This window comes from Peromyscus eremicus, chromosome 8a (assembly GCF_949786415.1).
Source record: "Peromyscus eremicus chromosome 8a, PerEre_H2_v1, whole genome shotgun sequence".
NCBI classification, from domain to species: domain Eukaryota; kingdom Metazoa; phylum Chordata; class Mammalia; order Rodentia; family Cricetidae; genus Peromyscus; species Peromyscus eremicus.
Window position 1 is genome coordinate 97,576,602 of NC_081423.1, and position 21,366 is coordinate 97,597,967.

At 44.4% G+C, this 21,366-nt stretch overlaps 1 protein-coding gene across 1 annotated transcript in view; it reads right to left on the reverse strand.

Moving 5' to 3' along the window:
* The window catches only part of Grb2 (growth factor receptor bound protein 2), a 74,038-nt gene extending 52,672 nt beyond the window's left edge, over positions 1–21,366 (reverse strand). Inside the window, exons 1-2 of the mRNA XM_059272112.1 lie at positions 21,233–21,366; positions 11,643–11,849 (exon numbers count right to left, since the gene is read on the reverse strand). Of these exons, the coding sequence (XP_059128095.1) occupies positions 11,643–11,720 (78 nt within the window). The 5' untranslated portion in view covers positions 11,721–11,849; positions 21,233–21,366. The remainder of the gene's footprint in view (positions 1–11,642; positions 11,850–21,232) is intronic.

Genomic DNA, 21,366 nt, shown 5'->3' on the forward strand with positions numbered 1-21,366 from the left:
AAAAACAAAAAAAGAGTCAGGAACAGGCATGCCCACCTTTAATCTCAACACCTGAGAGGCGAAGGCGGATGAATCTGAGTTCAATGTAGTGTGGTGATATATTATACACCCCAATAGAGCTTACCTGGGGATCAGAGGACAGAGCTAACCATTAAATTAGACATAGAGCCAGGCAGTAGTGGCACACACCTTTAATCCCAGTACTGGGAAGCACACAAGCAGAGCCAGGCGGATCTCTGTGAGTTCGAGGCCGGCCTATGCTACAGAGTGAGTACCAGGAAAGGTGCAAAGCTACACAGAGAAACCCTGTCTCGAACAACAAACAAACAAAAAAAGACGTGAGAAAAACAGGAACTAAGGCAGTTCAGCTGAGACCCTTTTGGGTGAGGACTCAGGATTTCAGTCAGAGGATTCGTGGAGTTGGTGGGGTAATAGGTGGTGGCTCCGCTTCTCTGATCTTTCAGCTTTTACCCCAATATCTGGTACTGGGTTTTTTATTAAAAGACCATCTAGATTCGAACAACAGTGTCACCTGGTCTACACAGTGAGTTTCAGGCTAGCTGGGGATACACAGTGAGGCCTTGTCTCAAAAAATAAAAAATACACCAGCAATCCCAGCACTGCCAAAGCAAAAGTGGGACGACCATGAACTGAGACCCAGACGTAAGACCATGCATCTAAAACAGAACAAAAACCAAGGGTTCAGAAGCCAGGTGTGGTGGCAAGTGTGGGTACTCCAGCTACCAGGAAGATAAGGCAGGAGATGAAGCCAATCTGAGTATCGTATCAAGACTCCATCTCAATAAATAAAAAACAAACACAAAAACCTCAAACCAAGTTTAGAGCAGAAACTAATCTGACTGGGTCACCTGTAGTTATGCAGATGAGGAGTGTGTCCTTCCTACTGGACCTTTGTGACTTAGCAGGAAGGTGGGAAAGATGAGCCAAAATCAGCCTTCACACTCGGCTCCAGCAAACTAACAGTGAATCCTGAAGTCTGCAGCGCATGTCAGCAGCTGCCCAGTGGGCGTGATCACGTCATCAAGGCCCAGATAAGGACCTACAGAGTGTGACTTCCCAACTCCAGGACATGTGAAAGCACACTGGTGGGTCTCTGCAGTGACCTCAGTTAGGAGACAGAGTAAGTAACTAATTTCAAAGCAAGATTGATTGGGTCTATCAGTTTCTACCTTGGGTATTAGGTGAGGCCACTGGTCACAAACTCATCGAGATGGATGTCTGATGTAGATGCTGTTACAACAACGGTTCAGAAAACTGACAAATTCCAGGTTCCATTTGGATTCGGTGACTGTGAGAAAAGTCTTCTCTAACATCCTGACTGCTGCAAAACCCTGACGGTCTCTAAAGGGATGCAGGACACTTAAACAGACACCCTGTCTGTCTATCCACAACTGACATACCTGCTTACTTCCATTATGTGTATTTGGAACTCAGTTTTATTATTGGGTTTTCCTCACTGGACTTTCAGAGACCACAGTAGTCACGATGGCAGCTGCACATAGTAGATAGTGATGGCGGCTGTACATAGTAATGCTTTTCCTGAAGACTTCCAAAAACTTAAACATTGATGGGGGGTTATAAATTCTCCAAATCATGACTCGAGATTTACTTCATTTCAAAAAAGTTATCTGGCCACAAGAAAAAGCATAACCTCGCTTTCCTTAATACTCAATACTTAAATGAATTAACATTAAAAAGCTGTTGGAACCTTCAAGTCTTCACTTACTTTCAAAGCAAACACTCTGCAGAAACTGACATAGTGAAGCTGACAGATCCCTGACATGAATCCAACTGGGGTAAAGAAACTCTGGATTATTAGAGAGCCAGCTGCACTTTAAGAAGAGCACATGCCTGTTTCTAGCCCTTGGGAAGCTGAGGCAGGAGGACGTCTGTGACTTTCAGGCCAGAGAGGACTACCAGAGGGCTACCCAGCAACAACGGAAAGTCACTTGTAACCGCCATCTGGAGATGGTACCTATTCATTTATGCCTTTTCTGATTACAAAAGTCTATGTTACAAATACACCTATTATTAAATGCTGGCCAGACATTAAAAGTCTTCCACAAGCCACCAGCATCCAGACCACTGAAAATGCGCGTGCTCGTGAATGAGGAGGTTTTACTACCTATTCTACCTGTTTCTCAAAACCCCCAGCACAGCTTCGTAACTTTAAAGTATACTTGCAGCATAAACTAAACAAAACCTAGTTTGTTTTTCCACTTTTTTTCTAGACATTTGTTAGGAAATCTGTCTAGAAGAGATTCACTAACTACAGAATACAGTCAGCATTGGTGGTGCACACCTTTAGTCCAGGCAGAGGCAGATCTCTGGGTTAGAGCCAGGCTAGTCTGCATGGTGAGTTCAGGCCAGCCAAGTATATATAGCAAAAATCCTGCCTCAAAAACAAACTACAAAGCTGGGCGGTGGTGGCGCACACCTTTAATCCCAGCACTTGGGAAGCAGAGCCAGGCAGATCTCTGTGAGTTCGAGGCCAGCCTGGTATACAGAGCGAATTCCAGGACAGGCACCAAAACTACATGGAGAAACCCTGTCTTGAAAAACAAAAACCAAAAAACAAAAACCAAAAACTACAATGTATCTAGAAATACATGTAAAACTTCTCTAGTGTTATAATTACTTATTAGCTTCATGACAGAGCTAGAAAGGCAAAAATCACCTTAAAGGCACAAAATAAAACGTGCCTGAGAAAAACACCAAACATTTCAGATATCAAAGCTGCTTAAGCACTTCATAAATCTGGTTATCACAGTCCCATAAAACACTGTCAAACTCTGAAATAATGTCCTATTGTTATCAGGGGACTGAGAATGAAGCAAACAGATGTACTGTTAGATCTATTCTGGCTGAGAATTTGGGGCTATTCTCAGTAACTGTCTTAAAGCAGGTGACATCAGTCCAGGAGTCAGACAGCAGGACAACACAGTACCCAAGGTCCCCCTTGAGACTAAAAACTAAATTATTAATAGAAACAATCAAAAAACCCAGCAACAGGGAACTAGGAAAGTCAATTAAAGAACTTTACCTTGATATATTATGTAACCACTAGAAAAATTAGTAAAATATAGGAAATAGCAGCATATTGAAGTTGTTTTGTTTTTCCTCCAGTGCTGGAAAGGAACCACAGGACTCTGTGTATGTCATGCACGCACGCACTATGCCACTGAGCTACATGTTCAGCTACATCCACCTACACACGTACCCACCTGCATGCACACATGTGCACACATGCACTGCCAAGCCAGGTGCACAGGTGGAGGTCAGAGGACAACTCTCAGGAGTCAATCCTCTCCTCCACTACGTGAGTCCCAGGAATGGAACTCAGCTCTCCAGGGTTGCAGCAAGTGTCTTTACCCACAGAGCCACTTCAACAGCCTGTATTGTGTAATGATAAAGCGTGAATATTTCTGAAACAGTACTAAAAGAGGTCTATATAGAGCTCGGAGTTCCCTAGTTCTTTCTAATAACTAAAATAAGTTTAAGTGGGATGGCATGGTGGTTCATGCTTCTAATTCCAGCACTTGGGAGGCAGAAGTAGGCAGATCTGAGTTCAAGGCCAACCTGGTCTACAGAGAGTTCCAGGACAGCAAGGGCTACATAGTGAGACCCTGTCTCAAACCAAAACTAAAACCAAATAAATACCCTGAGTTCTGGGACAGGGTTTAGCAGACCAGAATTTGAGGTAACAGTAGACACACACTTACCAGGTTAGTGGATAGAGGCGTATGACTTTAGGAGTTCCCCGACACTGTTTGTGCTCTTGAATCTCTTAGTAAAATTAAGAGCAGCTAGCCAATTACAGTCTATGTATGTTAGTCACTGCTTTAAACACACTAGCATGTTAGCTCTTTTAAACTTTATGGTGGCCCTAGGAAGGCAGGTATTATTAGTCCCATTTTACAGATGGGAGGACCAAATGCAAAACTGTTAAGCCAACTGTCCAAGATCACAACTGGCTAGTAGAAGAGCTAAGATTCAGAGTCTAGCCTGGAATCTAACTCTTTTTTCTGTTTTGTTTTTTGAGACAGGGTTTCTCTGTGTAGCCTTGGTTGTCCTGGAACTTGCTCTGTAGAGCAGGCTACGGAGTCTAACTCCTTACAATACACTCTAACTGTCTCTCATTCCACATCCAGTACATGGTAAAAATCCTGCCAAGTGGAGCAAGATTTTTCTCGGTCATTTGGGTTTTGTTTTGTTTTTTTAAGGCCTCAAAGTTTTGATATTAAACACTGACTATGGTGCACTTTAGCCTAAAAGATTTAAAACCAGGGGCTGGAGAGATGGCTCAGCAGTTAGGAGCACAGACCGATTCTGCCTTATGACCAGAGTTTGGTTTCCAGTACCCACGTTGGGTGGCTCACAGCTCCAGGGGCTGTTTCTGAGCCTACTTACACATCCACATGATGGAGCTAACGGTGTCAGCCCTTTATGGGGTTAATGGTATCAGTTCTTTAGTGCTGGATGTTTAAGGTCCAAACATCCAGCCAGAGTTCCTTAAATGGTGTCTGCTCAACCTACTGCCAAAGAGACAGAATGTGACGCCCCAAGGGAACAGTGCATGTCCTCAGTCAGTTCTTCCCCAGAAGAGGGAAGTGGGTCTCTATCCCAGCTCCTCAAGAAGCGTAGGAACCGAAAGTTCATTCTCAGCATCCATTTGGAAACTCTGCGTTCAGCTGACAAAGTGACTATAAATCTATTTGCCTTGAGAGAACTCATATGACAAACTGTCATTTTAAAAATCAAGCTAAGGCCGGATGGTGGTGGAGCATGCCTTTAATCCCAGTACTCGTGAGGCAGAGGCAGGAGGATCTCTGAGTTCCAGGCCAGCCTGGTCTACAGAGCAAGTTCCAGGACAGCCAGGGATACACAGAGAAACCTTGTCTCAATAAACTAAAACCAACCAACCAAACAAAACTCCAGAGACTCTACCTCACCGCAGTCAGAATGATGTCCCTGTCTGGCCTCCTCAAGTGCAGCACACATGTGGTGCAAAGAGATACACTCAGGTAAAACACTCATATATAGAAAATAAAAATAAATTTAAAAATCTAAAAGAGGGTCTGGAAAGATGGCTCAGAGGTTAAGAGCACTGACTGCTCCTCCAGAGGTCCTGAGTTCAATTCCCAGCAACTACATAGTGGCTCACAACCATCTGTAATGAGATCTGGTGCCCTCTTCTGACCTGCAGTCATACATGCTGTATACATAAATAAATAAATAAATCTTAAAAAAAAAAGAATTGCCGTGGTCATTGTGTCTCTTCACACAATCGAAACCCTAAGACAAACCATTTGAATAGTTTATCTTCATGTTATAGCTGTAGTTCCTGTGCTGTTTTAAAGGTAGACTCAGGGGGGTAAGGTGGTTCAGGGGGCAAGGATACTTGTCACTAAGCCCGACAATCTGAGTTTGATCCCTGGGACCCCCATGACGGAAAAAGAAACAGACTTCTTTCTCCATATAGACACGCTGGCACATTCCTTCCCCAACCCACATCAAGATAAATAAAATGTAAAAACATAATAAACATTTAAAAAAAATCTAAAAAAGAAAGAGTAACAATAAATGCTGAATATTTGGACAAAAGAGAATCCTTTATATACTTCTTGATGAGAATGTAAACTACTCCAGTCACTATGAAAATCAGTATGGCCATTCCGTAAAAACTAAAGATAAAGCCAATGAGATGGCTCAGCAGGTCAAGGCTCTTGTCACCAAGCTTGATGACCCAAGTTCAATCCCTAGGATTCACATGATGGAAGGAGCAAACCAATAGCAACAAACTCTTCTGACTTAAACACGCATGCTGTGACATGTTCACAACACACCCCAAACATAATTAATAGAATTAAAAAAAAAAAAAAAACACCCTGAGGAAGGAGAGAACTGACTTAACCAAGTTGTTTTATGGCCTTCTCATGCACACTGCAACACACTCACATACACATCATACAAACATACACACCGTGACACACTCACATACACATCATACAAACTCACATACACATCATACAAACATACACTGTGACACACTCATACACATCGTACATACACTGTGACACACTCATATACACATCATACAAACATAAACACTGTGACACACATACACATCATACAAACATACACACTGTGACATTCATACACATATCATACAAACATACACACTGTGACACACTCATATACACATCATACAAACATACACACTGTGACATTCATACACATCATACAAACATACTGTGACACACTCATATACACATCATACAAACATACACATTGTGACACTCATACACACATCGTACAAACATACACACAGTGACACACTCATATACACATCATACAAACATACACTGTGACACACTCATATACACATCATACAAACATACACACTGTGACACTCATACACACATCGTACAAACACTGTGACACACTCATACACACATCGTACAAACGCTGTGACACACTCATATACACATCGTACAAACGCAAAATTTAAAAAAAAACACATAAAGACAATGATAAATTGAAGAACAAACTAAAAATCTAAAATAAAGAGATCACATGACCTGCTGGGCAGTGGTGGCGCACACCTTTAGTCCCAGCACTCAAGAGTCAGAGGCAGGTGGATCTCTGTGAGTTTGGGGTCAGCCTGGTCTACAGAGCAAGATCCATGACAGGCACCAAAAGTACACAGAGGAATCCTGTCTAAAAAATAAACAAATAAATAAAATAAAAAATAAATCAAGTTACCCCAATTCCTCTAGTATTTCCTTATGACTCCAAGTCAAATATCAGAGGCATCTGGATCGGTGTTTACCCCAGCACCAGTCACAACAGCGAAGTCAGGGAGCCAACAGGGATGGCCAACAACAGAATCAAGAAAATGCACTTTACATTTATAAAACGGATCTTTTTTTTTTTTTTTTTTTTCAGCCATAAAGACGTTAATGTCATGCTAGGTGGTAACGGCGCACACTTTTAATCCCAGCATTTGGGAGGCAGAGGCAGGACGGATCTCTGAGTTCGAGATCAGCCTGGTCTACAGCGTGAGTTCCAGGACAGCCAGGACTGCTACAAAGAGAAACCCTGTCTGGGGGGGTGGGGAGGGAATAGAAAAAAATACTTAAAACACAACGTTCTAGTTTAGTGAACGACATTACTCATAGGTAATCATAAATGCGTCTCTCAGTATACCAATACTAGATTTTAAAACAGCCTTACTTTTACTTTCTTTACACGTTTTATTCAAATACCTGAAATGAGACTTCTATACCAAAATATAGGCCTTGCAGCTGTGATGAAACCAGCCAAGCAGATGGATGTGCTCACCAGTGGGCAGTCCTCCTGTACCACACAGGAGATGCAGACACCATTAGATGCCAGGTAGAAAGCCATCATTTCCCCTTTAGCATCTCTCACAGCATCCTCCTCCATTCCTAACAGCCAATACCTACACCGGTACTTAGATCACACAATGAAGACTAGAACATTCCAGGCTTGGGACTCTACACCTCCCCCAATACAAGCCCAGTTGGGGCTGGTGAGGCCGCTCAGTAGGTAAAATGCACTTACTACCAAGCTTGTTGACCCGAGGTCGATCACCAGGACCCACACAGCAGAAGGAGAGAAAGGACTGACTTCCACAAGCATGCTGTGGCACAAGTGCCCATCCCCACACAATAAATAAGTAAATAAATGTAAAAATTAAAAGCTAGGCATGGCAGTGGTGGGGCACGCCTTTAATCCCAGCACTCAGTAGGCAGAGGCAGGTGGTCTCAAGAGTTCGAAGCCAGCCTGGTCTACAGGGTGAGATCCAGGACAGCAAGGACTAAACAGAGAAACCCTGTTTTGAAAAACCAAAACAAACAAACAAAAACACTAAAAAAACCCCAACACCTTAAAAATCTAAGTTAAGGAGGTTTTTTTTTGTTGTTTGTTTGTTTGTTTTGGTTTTTCAAGACAGGGTTTCTCTGTGTAGCTTTGCGCCTTTCCTGGAACTCACTTTGGAGACCAGGCTGGCCTCGAACTCACAGAGATCCGCCTGGCTCTGCCTCCCGAGCGCTGGGATTAAAGGCGTGCGCCACCACCGCCCGGCCTAAGTTAAGGAGTTTTAAAGGGGCCTTTCCTCTTCTAAAACCCTGGAACTTAACACTGTCTTGGGCTGCTTAGTACAGTGATGTGTTTTTCTTTCAGAGCTGTTGAAGACAGAAAGTGTAGCTTAGGTTTCTTCCCCAACAGTCAAGGCAAGGAACACAGTCTGGTTCAAGGCGTGCTCAGTAAACATGACACTGAACTAGGCCAAGCAGCAGACAGACAGACAGATGCTCAAAGGCAGGAAGTGAACCCAAGACCTACTTCTCAAGCGGTTCAGGAGGATAGTAAAGGTAGTGAGCCAGAGGATACCTCGATGACTGGAGTGCTAGTCCCTTCCAGAACGGAAGCAAGCAAGCAAGCAAGCAGCTTTAATAGAATTCACAAAGGTCTATGGGCTTGAAATGGCCTCTGGATCCCCGTGCAGCAGTATCTGAGGATATACACAGACTACAAGGCAGTTTGGTACGACCAAGGCTACAGATACAAAGGGTTTCTCGAATGCCTAGCAAGTACTGTTCTACTGAGCTCCACCCCAGTCCCTTTCTCAGGGCCCATTGCAAGCCTCCACCACCACGATGGGGACTTGAGTGCAGTACAGCCATGCAAAGGCTTGAAGCTCGCAAGAAAAGCTTTTTAAGTCCCAGTGCCTCTGCTCTCCAAGCAAAGCACAAGCTTAGATAGGTAAGGACAAGTAACAAAAGCAGATGAATCTGACACCAGCATGGGTAACACGGGTATCATCTCAAGATAGAACAAGCGAAGATACAAAACAAGAAGAGGAAGAAAAGAAAAGGGACGACAAATATCTCTGTTTCAATCAAATTTTAAGTGTTCCGTGCCACTCCAGTCCCTTTCATGAGGCCAGAGCTATCAAATGATATCCAAGCGAGTGATGACTCCCTGAAGGAAGGAAGAAAACTGCTTGTTTGTTTTACCAACAGCTCTTAACACAGAACATGTCCCTCCTCTTCATAAAGCTGTTTCAGAGCTATGAGACAAAGGGCAACCACTGTATCAACACACACATATTCATACTCCCTCTCACTCACTTTTTGGAGTAAAGCCACAAGATTACTAACAAACAGCTAATGGCCACTGTTCAAAAGCAATAATGGCATTGTGACTTCATATCCCAGTTATCTACCAAATTGGAAAGAATCAAGTGTATGGCTTTCTCTCCCAAATAGAATGTGAAAGTAAGTGGGAACATTCTGATTCACCTTCCTCATCATAAAAATTCCCAGGAGGACACGAACAACTTGTCAAAGATTCATGGTCTAGGTACAGGACAAACTTAAGAGCCAGTCACCAGGGAGTGGCAAGTGCAAGTCACTAGGTAAGTTAAAGGAATTCCTGCACATTAAGACAACAGTGCCAGGCATGCTGCAGCTCACCTGCAATCTTGGGCTACATAGTGAGTTCTAAGCAAGTCTGGGCCAAAAAAAAAAAAAAAAAAAACTGTCTCCAAAATACCAAACCAAACAAATCAAAACCTGGTTCTTAAGCGTTTTGTTTAAGCTGCCAATGTTGAGTGTCTGAGTAACCAGCCTCCTTATAAGATAACACAAGTGGATTGTCTACTATACACAGTAACCACAGAGAAAATAACAACCTTGTACCAATGGTAACAAGTCCTTCAGTAGCAGGAGTTCCCTCTCGGAGTTCCAGCACTCTAAGAAACTAGCAAAGTGCTCTAAAGCCAGGGCTGCTTCTATCCATCTCTCAAATTCAGAAGCTCTCAAAGAGCTTTATGGCACAACAAAGGTTTTACTTTCGGAGCAGCCCTTCGGCACCATCTTAGGTGCAGTTCAAGGACCATTTCAAACACTGCTCAGGGAACTTGAGAGCCAACCCTCCCCTCTCCCCCTCTTTCAGTAACAGTTTCAGAGCCCAGCTCCATAATGTGGAAAAGGTATAACAGTTTCCTCTGAGATTGAAACATTCCATCCTCCAGGGAAGCTGTTTAAACAGGAGGGTAAACACCACAAAATAGCTGCAGGAAGTCCCTGAAACCGACCTAATTCACTAGGCTCCTCCCTGCCACAGTAAACAATAAAAGCTGAGCATCTCCTTCTCAGGAAGCTGTGCTGCAAGAAAGGGCTTGGGGGAAAAGGACTGTAAGAAGACTGAGACCAGACTGGAGGAAGCAGAAACCAGCCCGGCTGCCTGCAAGAGGTTTAGATCAGTGTTGAGTGGCCTGCAGGCTGTCCAGTGTACTCCAGATTTCCCAGCTTTTGTGACAGGCTGGGGTGGGACTTGGTAATGCAGCTGTCTTTGAGTCATTTCTGCTCCTGTAAGTGACCCCTCACCCATATTCCTGTAAGTAATCCCAATAAAACCGACTGGCTCACCAAGTTGGACTTTGGTGGTGTCCATACTTTAGTTTGTTGTGGGCTCTGTATCTGGGCTGAGTGTGTGGCATCTCCTCAGTAAAAGTTCTGTCACACGCCAGGCGGTGGTGGCGCACGCCTTTAATCCCAGCACTCGGGAGGCAGAGCCAGGCGGATCTCTGTGAGTTCGAGGCCAGCCTGAGCTACCAAGTGAGTTCCAGGAAAGGCGCAAAGCTACATAGAGAAACCCTGTCTCGAAAAACCAAAAAAAAAAAAAAAAAAAAAAAAAAAAAGTCTAGATTGTTGGGATTTGCCAGCTAAGGCTCTAAGGAAAGAATATCAAAACTTGAGACACAGGTAGAACTCAAAACATTAGGCTTCAGTTTTCCCCACTCAGAGTCCACACACTCTTAGACAACGCTCACCCCTGTAAAGAAAAGTGATGCCCCAAAGTGCAAGTGCTCGCTCGGTCAGTTGAGTAAATCACCATGTGCCAGGTGGGGAGCCAATGCCTATGTCATAGCAGGGTCAATAAGCTGCCAACTGTGAAGCGGCTCACTTCTAATCTGTATCCATTTTTTATGCAATTAGATTTTAATCTGTAGCAATTGCTCAAGTTCCTCTAAAGAAAGCTGAATCTGCCTTGTCTAAGGGCAAGTTAAACACTATTATGTAGAACTCCCATTCTTTTTTTCAGAAACAAAAGCAATGAACTCCTCAGCGAGTTTGTGCATATATGCTCACCCTCTCTCTCCCTAAGCAGCTTCTGATCTACTAGGATCCCATCACAAAATGCAGATTCTCCTGGCTATCACAGTAAGACTAGAGGAATGCTTTTACATAAATATTCACATTTAGGATTTTTAAAAATTCCTTGTTTTTTTTTTTTTTCCAAATAAATACAACTTCACAAGGTAAAGCCATCACTCATATCCCTTTTGACTCCCCTGTATCAATAAACAGACAGACATCACACAAAGGCAGTTAGGGAGCACACATCACACCAACTCTGTTGGCCACATTTAATGATCCACTCGGCATCTACTGCAAGCTATCCAATCAACAACCCTGGTGACAAATGTTCAAAGTGTGCACTGGGGGAAGAGCGAGCACAGCTTCTTTGTGTGTTACCAGGGGGAGGGAAGGCAGCCAAGCACGAGAGGCAACCACATCAGCACTTACCTTAAGGATGTCCCCCCTTTTGAAGCTCAGCTCATCGTCAGCAGTAGCTTTGAAGTCATATTTGGCGATGGCTTCCATTCTGAGCGCCGCTCAGTGCTCAGCAGCCTGAAGCAGGGGGGGGAAGGGAATCTTCCCTGCTGAAGAGCTCTGGGTTCAGCCTTTCCGATTCTGGGGCTATTCTTGCACACTGGGACACACAATGCCACCCTGAATCAGAAGAGCGATGATTAAGAGAAGTGGCCAGATCGAAGGCAGCCCCGCCCTGCCAATTGGCCTGCACTCCCAGCCCCCACGCCCCCTGGCTCCGCTGGGCTCAGCCCCCTCCTCCTCCCTTCCAGGCAACAGCTCTCCTTCTTCCTCTTTTCAGCCTCAGCCCCAGGCGACTGACAGGCCCAGCGGCCAATAGCGGCAGCTGCTTAAGCTATTCCAGAATACACTTCCTCTTCCTTCCCACAGGGTGCGAGATCAGGAGCCGGCGTCAGTCTCAGCCTTTCCCCTAACACCCCCTTCGCACACCCAGCACCCAAGGCAGTCCAGGCAAAGCAAGGCACTGGAGGTGGTTACACCAGCCTCCCCCTTCCCGTTCCTCCCCACCGGCTGGTGTCCTGAGAAGCAAGGCACTCCCACTCCCCCTCAGAAGCCATGAAGGACTTGGGTCTTGAGCGACTCTACTCTTTATTGAAACTAAACCTTGACCTGTTCTCAAGGGGGGTGAGAGCGATCCTAGAATGCTTTTTACCCACCCACAACGATACAAGAAGCACCAGCATTGTCCATGCCCAACCTATCATTTGGTCACTAGAGGACTCAGCTAAGAAGCACTCTGCTGGAGAGGGGGAAATCTGCTCTTGCACAAAATACCCAGACTCTAGTCCTTGAAATACGTGATCCGGTTTTAACATTCAGGAATAGTCTCTATTGTGCTTCTGAACAGCACAAGAGTGGAGCTGAAGTTCTAATTTATACTTAAAAATAGTCCCTTTCGGCAAATCTGAGCTATCAAGTTATATTAGGGGCAGTGAAAGGAAACGTTTCACACCAGAGTTATGGCTGACCTGGAACTCCCTATTTATACACCAGGCTGACCAAGAATTTGAGGTGATCCTCCTGGTTGGCCCCCGGAGTGCTGAGACCACACGTCCCCCACCTCAAGTATCTTCTCTGGGGACAGGTTAAGTACAGGCTGGTGCCAGATGGTCCGACCCCAGCTTCACCCAGTTCCCTCAGTTGCCTTCCTCCGTCAGGAGAGCCCTGCACTGAGTAAGAGGCATTCTGTAGGTGAATGTTACAGGTTAGAACTTCACGGTGTATCCAGTGACAGTGACCTGGGACAGTGTGGCCATAAACAGGGGGCATAACCTGGATCTCTGCATACCTAAGGGAAAATGAAGCCCCCATTCTGGATTGCAGTCACAGTTCCCATATAAACTGAACAATGGCAATCAAGAGCCCCGCAGAATGGAGGCAGATTATTTATAGTGGCACCTTTCTTGGATAATTACTACCTAGCAGCTCACTTGGAGGGGCCCGGGTAATTATTATTCTTTTGTTCTAAAGTTAACATTTGGAGCATTAATCAAGCATACAGCTGTGAATGGGCTAAGCAGAGGACAGCTGGGGATATTCAGGGGTGACATGAGTGCTGCCGGGGAGAGATCCCCAGGGGGAAGTCCTCAGGACAGTCTGAAGGCCATCTCCCTAATGAACCACAATGCTGCTCGTTCTTCACAGTCATACCTTGGCTAGTCTATGTGGTGCTCTCAAGAGAAGAGAAGGAAGAAGAAATCCTAGCAAATATAAAAGCATTAAAAATACAAACGTTAGCCCCAGTTTTAAGGATTTAAATTCCCAATACATTCTCTGTAGTTAGTTCTCATAGATTAAATCGTATCTACAATATTTAAATATGTATGGGTGTTTTGACTGCATGTGCATCTGTGTACCATGTGCATGCCTGGTGCCCTAGGAGACCAGAAAAGGGTGTTGGATCCCCTGGAGCAGAAATTAAAGGCAGTTTGTAAGCTGCCCTGTATGAGTGCTGGGATCTAAACATAGGTCCCTGGAAAAGGAATAAATGCTCTTTACCTCCTAGCCATCTCTCCAGCCCTGACACCTCATTACTTTGATTTGCATTTATGTTTTGTTGTTTAACTTCCAGTGACTTATTTGTCAGGCTCTATCCAAAGCACTACACACACACACACACACACACACACACACACACACACACAAAATCTGATTTACTGCTCAGTCTATCTTAGAAGGTAGCTATTGCCGGGCAGTGGTGGTGCACGCCTTTAATCCCAGCACTTGGGAGGCAGAGGCAGGTGAATTTCTGTGAGTTCGAGGCCAGCCTGGTCTACAGAGTGAGTTCCAGGAAAGGTGCCAAATCTACACTGAAAAACCCTGTCTCGAAAAACAAAAACAAAAACAAAACAAAACAAAAAACAAAAAAAAAAAAAAAAAAAGGTAGCTATTATCCCATTTTTCTGGTCAGAAAACTGGGTCTTGTTTAAAAGTATTATAGGTGTAACTGATAGGATCACTACTTGAATAAATGGCATTTCTCCTGCCTCTCAAGACCATGAAGACTCAACATTAAGCTTTGCTGGCCTAGTGCCATGGAGAGAGAGGGAGAGAGAATTTTTTTTTTTTTTTTTTGGTTTTTCGAGACAGGGTTTCTCTGTGTAGCTTTGCGCCTTTCCTGGAACTCACTTGGTAGCCCAGGCTGGCCTCGAACTCACGGAGATCCGCCTGGCTCTGCCTCCCGAGTGCTGGGATTAAAAGCGTGCGCCACCACCTCCCGGCCATGGGAGAGAGAATTTAAAGAGAGAACAGAATTACCAAATCCTTTAGGCTACATTTTCAGATACAATTCCCCTATCACTTCAACAATTAAAACTGTCCTTTCTTAGACTTTACTGTGTGCTAACCGTCTAGAGACGCTTTTACTAGGGACTGCTAATGTGCCCTGCCACTTCATTTTCTTGGGGAGGACAACAGCATCAGCTCTGGTAGGAGCTGGAGAGACAGCTTAGTGGGAAAGCATGTGCTTAGCACACTTGAACCCTGGTTCAATCCCCAGGTGGGGTGTGTTCGAATGTGTGTGTAAATCATTGTACACGTTTGTCTTCAGCTCTTCCCTTAAATAGTGTTGTGTATAGCACAGTGTATAGTTTTGTTGCTTCTTTAATGGAAGGTTGGGATTCCTTTGTTATGAATAACCTAATCTCTTCAGGTTTTCTAAGACAAATGCTTATTTTATTTGCTGAAAATATGGAATTACTGATTTGATTTTCTCACATTTATTTGTGTGTTTGTACATGTATGTGCACCTACATGTCAAGATTTTTGGGAGTCAGTTCTTTCCTTCCACCAAGTAGGTTCCAGGGATAGAACTCAGGTCTCTAGGCTTGGTAGCAAGCACGGTTACCTGCTGAGCCATTTCAATGGCTCTGGTTTGATTTTCTGTTAAGTGATTACTTGAATAATTTCAACTTTCACAAGTGTCAGACATTTGTGTTTTGTTTTTTAAGACAAAGTCTTACTGTGGCTTGTGCTAGTCCTGAACTCAGAGTGGTTCCCTGCCTTAGCCTCTCATGTGCTAGGATTACAGGTCTGAACCAGTGCTAAAGACTCTACTCAGGAACTTGTTTCAGAGGAGTTGAATGCAGTTGCAGGGAAGCAGGGATTAAGAACTATCTCACTGCTTACTTGTGTTTAGAGACAGCATCTCTTGTAGCCCAAGATGGCTTCCAACTCTAAGCAGCAGAGGATGACCTGAACTGATCTTTCTGCTTGCACCTACCAAGTGCTGGGATTACAGGCATGCATCACCACTCTGTTAATTGTAGTGCAGGGCTCTTGTATGCTTGACACACTATGGACTAAGTAAGTCTCATCCCTGCCTGACCTTGTACTTTTTCTACGGCAGTTCAGTTGTGCTGCAGATGTCTCAAATTCTGACTGACTTAAAATGCATGTCCTTTTGCTACATGGTATCTTGACAATGACAGTTTTTTAGTTTTATTGATTACTGCTTTTCTTTTTTTTTTTTTTTTTTTTTTAAAATATTTATTTTATGTATATGAGTGACCTGTCTTCATGCACACTGGAAGAGGGAATCAGATCCCATAACAGATGGTTGTAAGCCACCATGTGGATGCTGGGAATTGAACTCAGGACCTCTGGAAGAATAGCCAATGCTCTTAACCACTGAGCCATTTCTCCAGCCCGATTACTGCTTTTCAAAGCAAAGCCAACAATATAATCCTAGCACTTTGGGAAGCTGAAGCAGGAGGATCACAGCAAGTTAGAGGCCAGCATGGTTGTACAAAATGAGCTCCAGGCCAGTCAGGAGCAAGACCCTATTTAAACAAGCAAACAAACAGAGAGTCAGCAAGATGGCTCAGTCTACTGTTGCCCAACCCGAGGACCTGAGTTCAATCCTTAGAACCCATGCAATGAAAAGAGAATCAACTCTTTCAAGTTATTTTCTCATAGAGATACTGTGTTACTTATAGAAGCGAATGCACACAAACACACATACAAAATAAATGTAAAAAAAAAAAAAAACACAAAAAACAAAAAAAAAACGTAAAAACAGGGCTGGAGAGATCGCTCTGTGGTTAAGAGTACTTGCTGTTCTTCCAGAGGACCCAGGTTTGATTCCCAGACCCACATGAAACTCCAGTTCCAGAGGATCCGACACCTTTTCTAGCCTCTTGCACACACACAGACGCACACATATTCATATTAATAAAAATGAATATTTAAAAAGGTTTCTTCTGTGTACTTACTGATGTTTTTTAAGATATACACTATCCAACCTGCAATATTTTGACTCTTTATTCTATCAGATATTCACTCTTCAAGACTGAGGAGTTACTATATGCTAGACATTGCAGCTGATATATAAAACCATTAACATCTACATTCTAGATGGGAATTAAGCTGTACCCCTGATAAAGCAATTCTACTTCCCAGATTTTTATTACTAAAAATGACACAAGAATGGGGCAAAGTCCACACCCATGAATCAGTACTCGCTAATTATCTAGGGAGATCTTCTCGAAGCAGAAAGACATATTTCCAAGTTTTTAAAAACTGCAAAACACAGGCATAGAGGGGCATTCAAGAGGCTGAAGCAGGAGGATCACTGAAAATTTGAAGCCACCAAAGCTACACATCAAGCCAGCCAGGGATACATATCAAGGCCATATCCCAACGCCTCCCCCAATACTACTTCCTCCAATTTGTGTAAAGAAATATAATACATGAATATATGATTAAAACTGGTCGGCTAACAATTGTTCTTTCTACTAGCCGGTGACAGATACTATTACTTTCTGTGCGGTGCCCTCACTGTTCTTCCAGTAAGCATTATTACTTTGTTTTGGGGATGCAAACCCGAAGGCCTTATAGATGCTCTGGCATAAGGCCTAAGTTCAACCATCCTTTTAGCATTTGCAAATAAAATTACACCAGAGAAGCCACTTCCATTTTCTAAACCCTAGTGCCCCTCAACTGGAAAATAAGGCTGACAGCAGCACCTACCTAATAAAAACATTCTGATGGTTAAGATATTAACCCAGGATGATGGACCTCTTTCCACTATAAGTCTACATGTGACAATAAATCTGGAACTGGTACCTACATACATGAACTCAGAACTCTATGATATGCACATTAACAGCCCTATTATTACAAACTGGGACTGAGCCTGGGGCTGTTGATGATGCTCATCAGTAAAGCCCTGACTATCATATTCAAGGCCCTGGGTTCAAGGCACGATGGCACATACTTGTAATCTCAGCCTCCATGTAAGCTACACAGCAAGTCTGAAGACAGGCTGGGCTACATGAGGCCCTGTTTCAAAACAAAAAGGGAGGTGTTTGAGACACACTCTATGGTAAAGTATTCCTTAGCATGCTCTATGCACTAGGCTTCGCTCCATCACGGTACCTGGGAGACATATATGTTTTAAAGTTAAACCACCCCATATTGGTCTTAATACTACTTTATATATGTAAGAACCAACTATGGGGGCTGGGAATGTAGCCTAGTTGGTACAGTGCTTGCTTAGCATGCACAAGCCCTGAGTCTGATCCCCAGCAGTATATAAATGGGGTGTGGTGGTTAACATCTGTAATCCCAACACTTCAGGAGGTAGAAGCAAGAGGATCAGAAGTTCAAGGTCATCCCTCGGCTATATAATGAGCTTGAGGCTAGCCAGGTTACAGCAGATGAATAAATAAATTAAAAACAGAAGAATTAATCACTATTTGAGGCATAGCACAGTGGTAGAGCGTTTCTCTACCATGTGCAAGGTCCCAGGATCAATTCCCAGCACTAGAATTGGAAACAGAACAAGTACTGAACTGCTAGGGAAGTGGTTCCACTGTACAGCATGAGCTTGACCATCGCGCAGGAGGTCCTCCTAGCAGGGAATTTCTTCTTTTAATCCAAGTTTTAATGCAAATCTAAAAAGTTGTCTGTTTTAAATCGACACATTCAGGGACTAATTCATTGTGGGGCACCTGCTTGATGTGTAGTAAAACTTTTCCTGTGGAAGATACAACACACATCTACTCACCCCAGATAGAGAGCCCACAATAGACCAAAGTACGGAAGCCACAAAAGTCCAAGTTGGTGAACCAATGAGTTTTATTGGCGTAAGTTACAGGCATATGGGTGAGGGGTTACTCACAGGAGCAGGAATGACTCAAAGACAGCTGCGTCACTAGAGCCCACCCCAGCCTGTCAATTCACAAAGGCTGAGAACCTGGAGCACACTGCATAGCCTGCAGGCAGCTCAACAGGTTGGAGAATGTTCTTTCCAAGTGACTCTGGTCTAAACCTCTTCCCGGCAGCTTGGCTGGTTTCTGCTTCTTCCAAGCAGCTGGTCTAGTCTAAAGAGTGTTCTTTGCAACTTTGCTTCTCTTGGTCCGAAAGGGACTGTTTTCATTGCTTACTCTGGCAGGAAGAGGCCTAGAGAATCTGGTCAGTTTCAGGGACTTCCTGCAGCTCTTTTGAGTTATTTGCCTTCCTACTAAAAAAGCTTCCCAGTGGGATGGAATCTTTCAAATGTTTCCATCTTAGAGGAAAAATTTACATTACACAACACTGCTGGAGTTCTACCATAACCTAATTAAAAAAAAAAAAATCCCCACCAAGTATGGTAGCATTAGCACCGAGGTAAGGCTGAAACAGGATGATTCAAAGTTTGAAGCCAGGGCTATGCTTATTGGTGCCCACTTTTAATCCTAGCACTTGAAAAGCAGAAGTATCTCCGTGAGTTTGAGGCCAGCCTGGTTTACACAGTGCCAGGACTACAGAGAGAGTCCCTGCCTCAAAATAAACAAGTAAACAACTATATAAAAGGTTTGAGGCCAACCTGGACTCTATATAAATCAAGACCTTACCTCAAAAAAGTAATTAGATTAAAAAAAATTAGCAAATTTATTGGCAGGTAAATTTATACATACAAACTTTAAGAATCACTGCTAAAATCTGACTGGGCATCATAAGCAAATTTTAAATTTTGCATTCCAGAAAATGCACTGTGTCTGGACAAAATAAAAATGATACATATTCAACTTGGCCCAATTCTGGGGAAAAACCAACTTTGGCAAATACAAAACAACAAATCTCAGTCATCACTGATGGGTGGGGGGTGGTGTAGAGCGCCTCAGTAAGGCGCAACTGCAGTCGGGAACATGGCGGCTCTGTAGTCACTCTCCTGGTCTAACACTCCATAATGCTACATACAAGTGCTGCTGCGCACGTGACATAATGGGACTCGCTGAAGACACACCTTAGTACCACCAATAAATAGTACTTAAAACCCAACAACTAAGCTAGACAGATGAGCTAAAGCGGTAACAGCTCAAGCTATTAAGAGCACTGCCTGCTCTTCAGAGGATCTGGGTTCAATTCTCAGTATTCACATGGCAGCTCACAACCCTCTGTAACTCCAGTTCCAGGGTATTTGTCCTCTTTTAGCCTCTGAAGACACCAGGCATGAACATGGTACACATAATACATGTAGGCAAAACACACTCACCCACATAAAAATAAATCATTTTTAAAAACCTGCTGACTAAATCAGTAGTTAGAACGGGTAGGCTTTAATTCACAAATTTTCTAAAGTTCTGTTCCTTTATATTTTTCAAGCTATTTTAATTCATAAATTCCATAGTTGATTTTCACTTGGCAATTGTTAGCCATACTAAAAACTCAAAAGTCTTTTGGCCCCCAAACTGACTCAATCTTCCTTACTAACAATGAAAAGACACGGAAAGGAAGAAGAAAGAAAATACTAGGCATAAAAGCATGATGATCTGTGAAGAAAATACTAAAACAAGTAATACAAGCAAAGGGGCAAAATCCACTAGTGATCTGGTGGCGCTATGGATGACTTAGGAATGAATTCAGTCCTTTTGAGTATCCTAGTTCCCAGGGGAGAACTCAAGTCCCCAGCCCCCATCCCCCGACGCCCCAGTAGCCCTTCTGGCTGGCTGACGAATACAGTGGACGCTTTAAAAGTAAAAGAATGAAAACGGGAAAAGGTATCTTCCTGAAAAAAAGAAAAGGGAATCTTGGAACGACGGAGAAAATTAACAGTGCCAAAAGGGGCAGAAACTTCAAAAACTAAACGGAGGTACAGCAAGAAGGGGAAGTAGACTATTTTTAAAAAAGGAGGTGGAGGGGCCAATGACTAACGTTACAAATGGAGTGCAAAGGAGACTGGAAAGGGAAAGACTGGAGAACAAAGTGGAAGAGGGTGCGGAAGTCAAAATGATGCCAATTTCTCTAGCACCAATTTCTCCAGCCTCTTCTGAGTGTCAACGGAACCGAAAGACGGACCTGGAGTGCGCTTCGGCTCCCCGGCAAACTGCACTGTAACTGCATTTGAAGATAGCCTAAAAATCACTTTCTAAACAAACTCTAGTTCATACGGAGCACTACAAACGGGCTTGAACCAGCGGGGCTCTCTCGCTGAAATCCTTCCTCCCAGCATTCCCATCAGCTGCTGCTGCTGCTTTTTCCCAACAAGTATTTTTCAAGTAGTTCTAAAACAGACGCGCCCAGCTCTGACAAAGACCCGTCGACGGGTCCGGGTAACAATCATTCTAACACACGGTGGATTCCCGCACACAATTCCGCCGCAAGATGCCAAAAGATGGTGACGTGGTTGCTTTGCAGGTCAAAAGAGCATCAATCACCACGTTAGCAGCCGGCACCGAATCCCCCGCCTCCCAGGCTCAGTCAGCCTGACTCAGAACAGCACCCTGCGCCTCTCGGCTGCTCTCGGCTCCCTCTGCGCCAAGGCGGACGGCCGCGGCACGAGACCTCACCGACAAGCCGGGTCTCTGCCCCAAGCGGGAGGAAGACTGGCACCAGGAAGGAAGCGCCCCAAAGGGGGAAACGAGAAGACGGCGGCGCAGCAACTGCGCTCAGGTCCGAGCCATCCTCGGCGCGCGAACGGCTCGCCCGGGTATCCCCAAGCCGACCGGGCCCGGGCTGCCCGCCGTGGCGCCGGGACGACGGAGCTCCCGCTTTCCTCCCGCCCGCTCTCGTGCACTCACCGTGGCGCAGCGGTCCGCTCCTTTGCCCAGCTCGGCCCGCCCTGCGCTGCCGCCCGCGGCCGCCAACCCCGCTGCTGCTCCCCGATTGCGGCTCCCGCTGCCCCGGCCACCGTCCCCGCCTCAGCCTCGCTCGC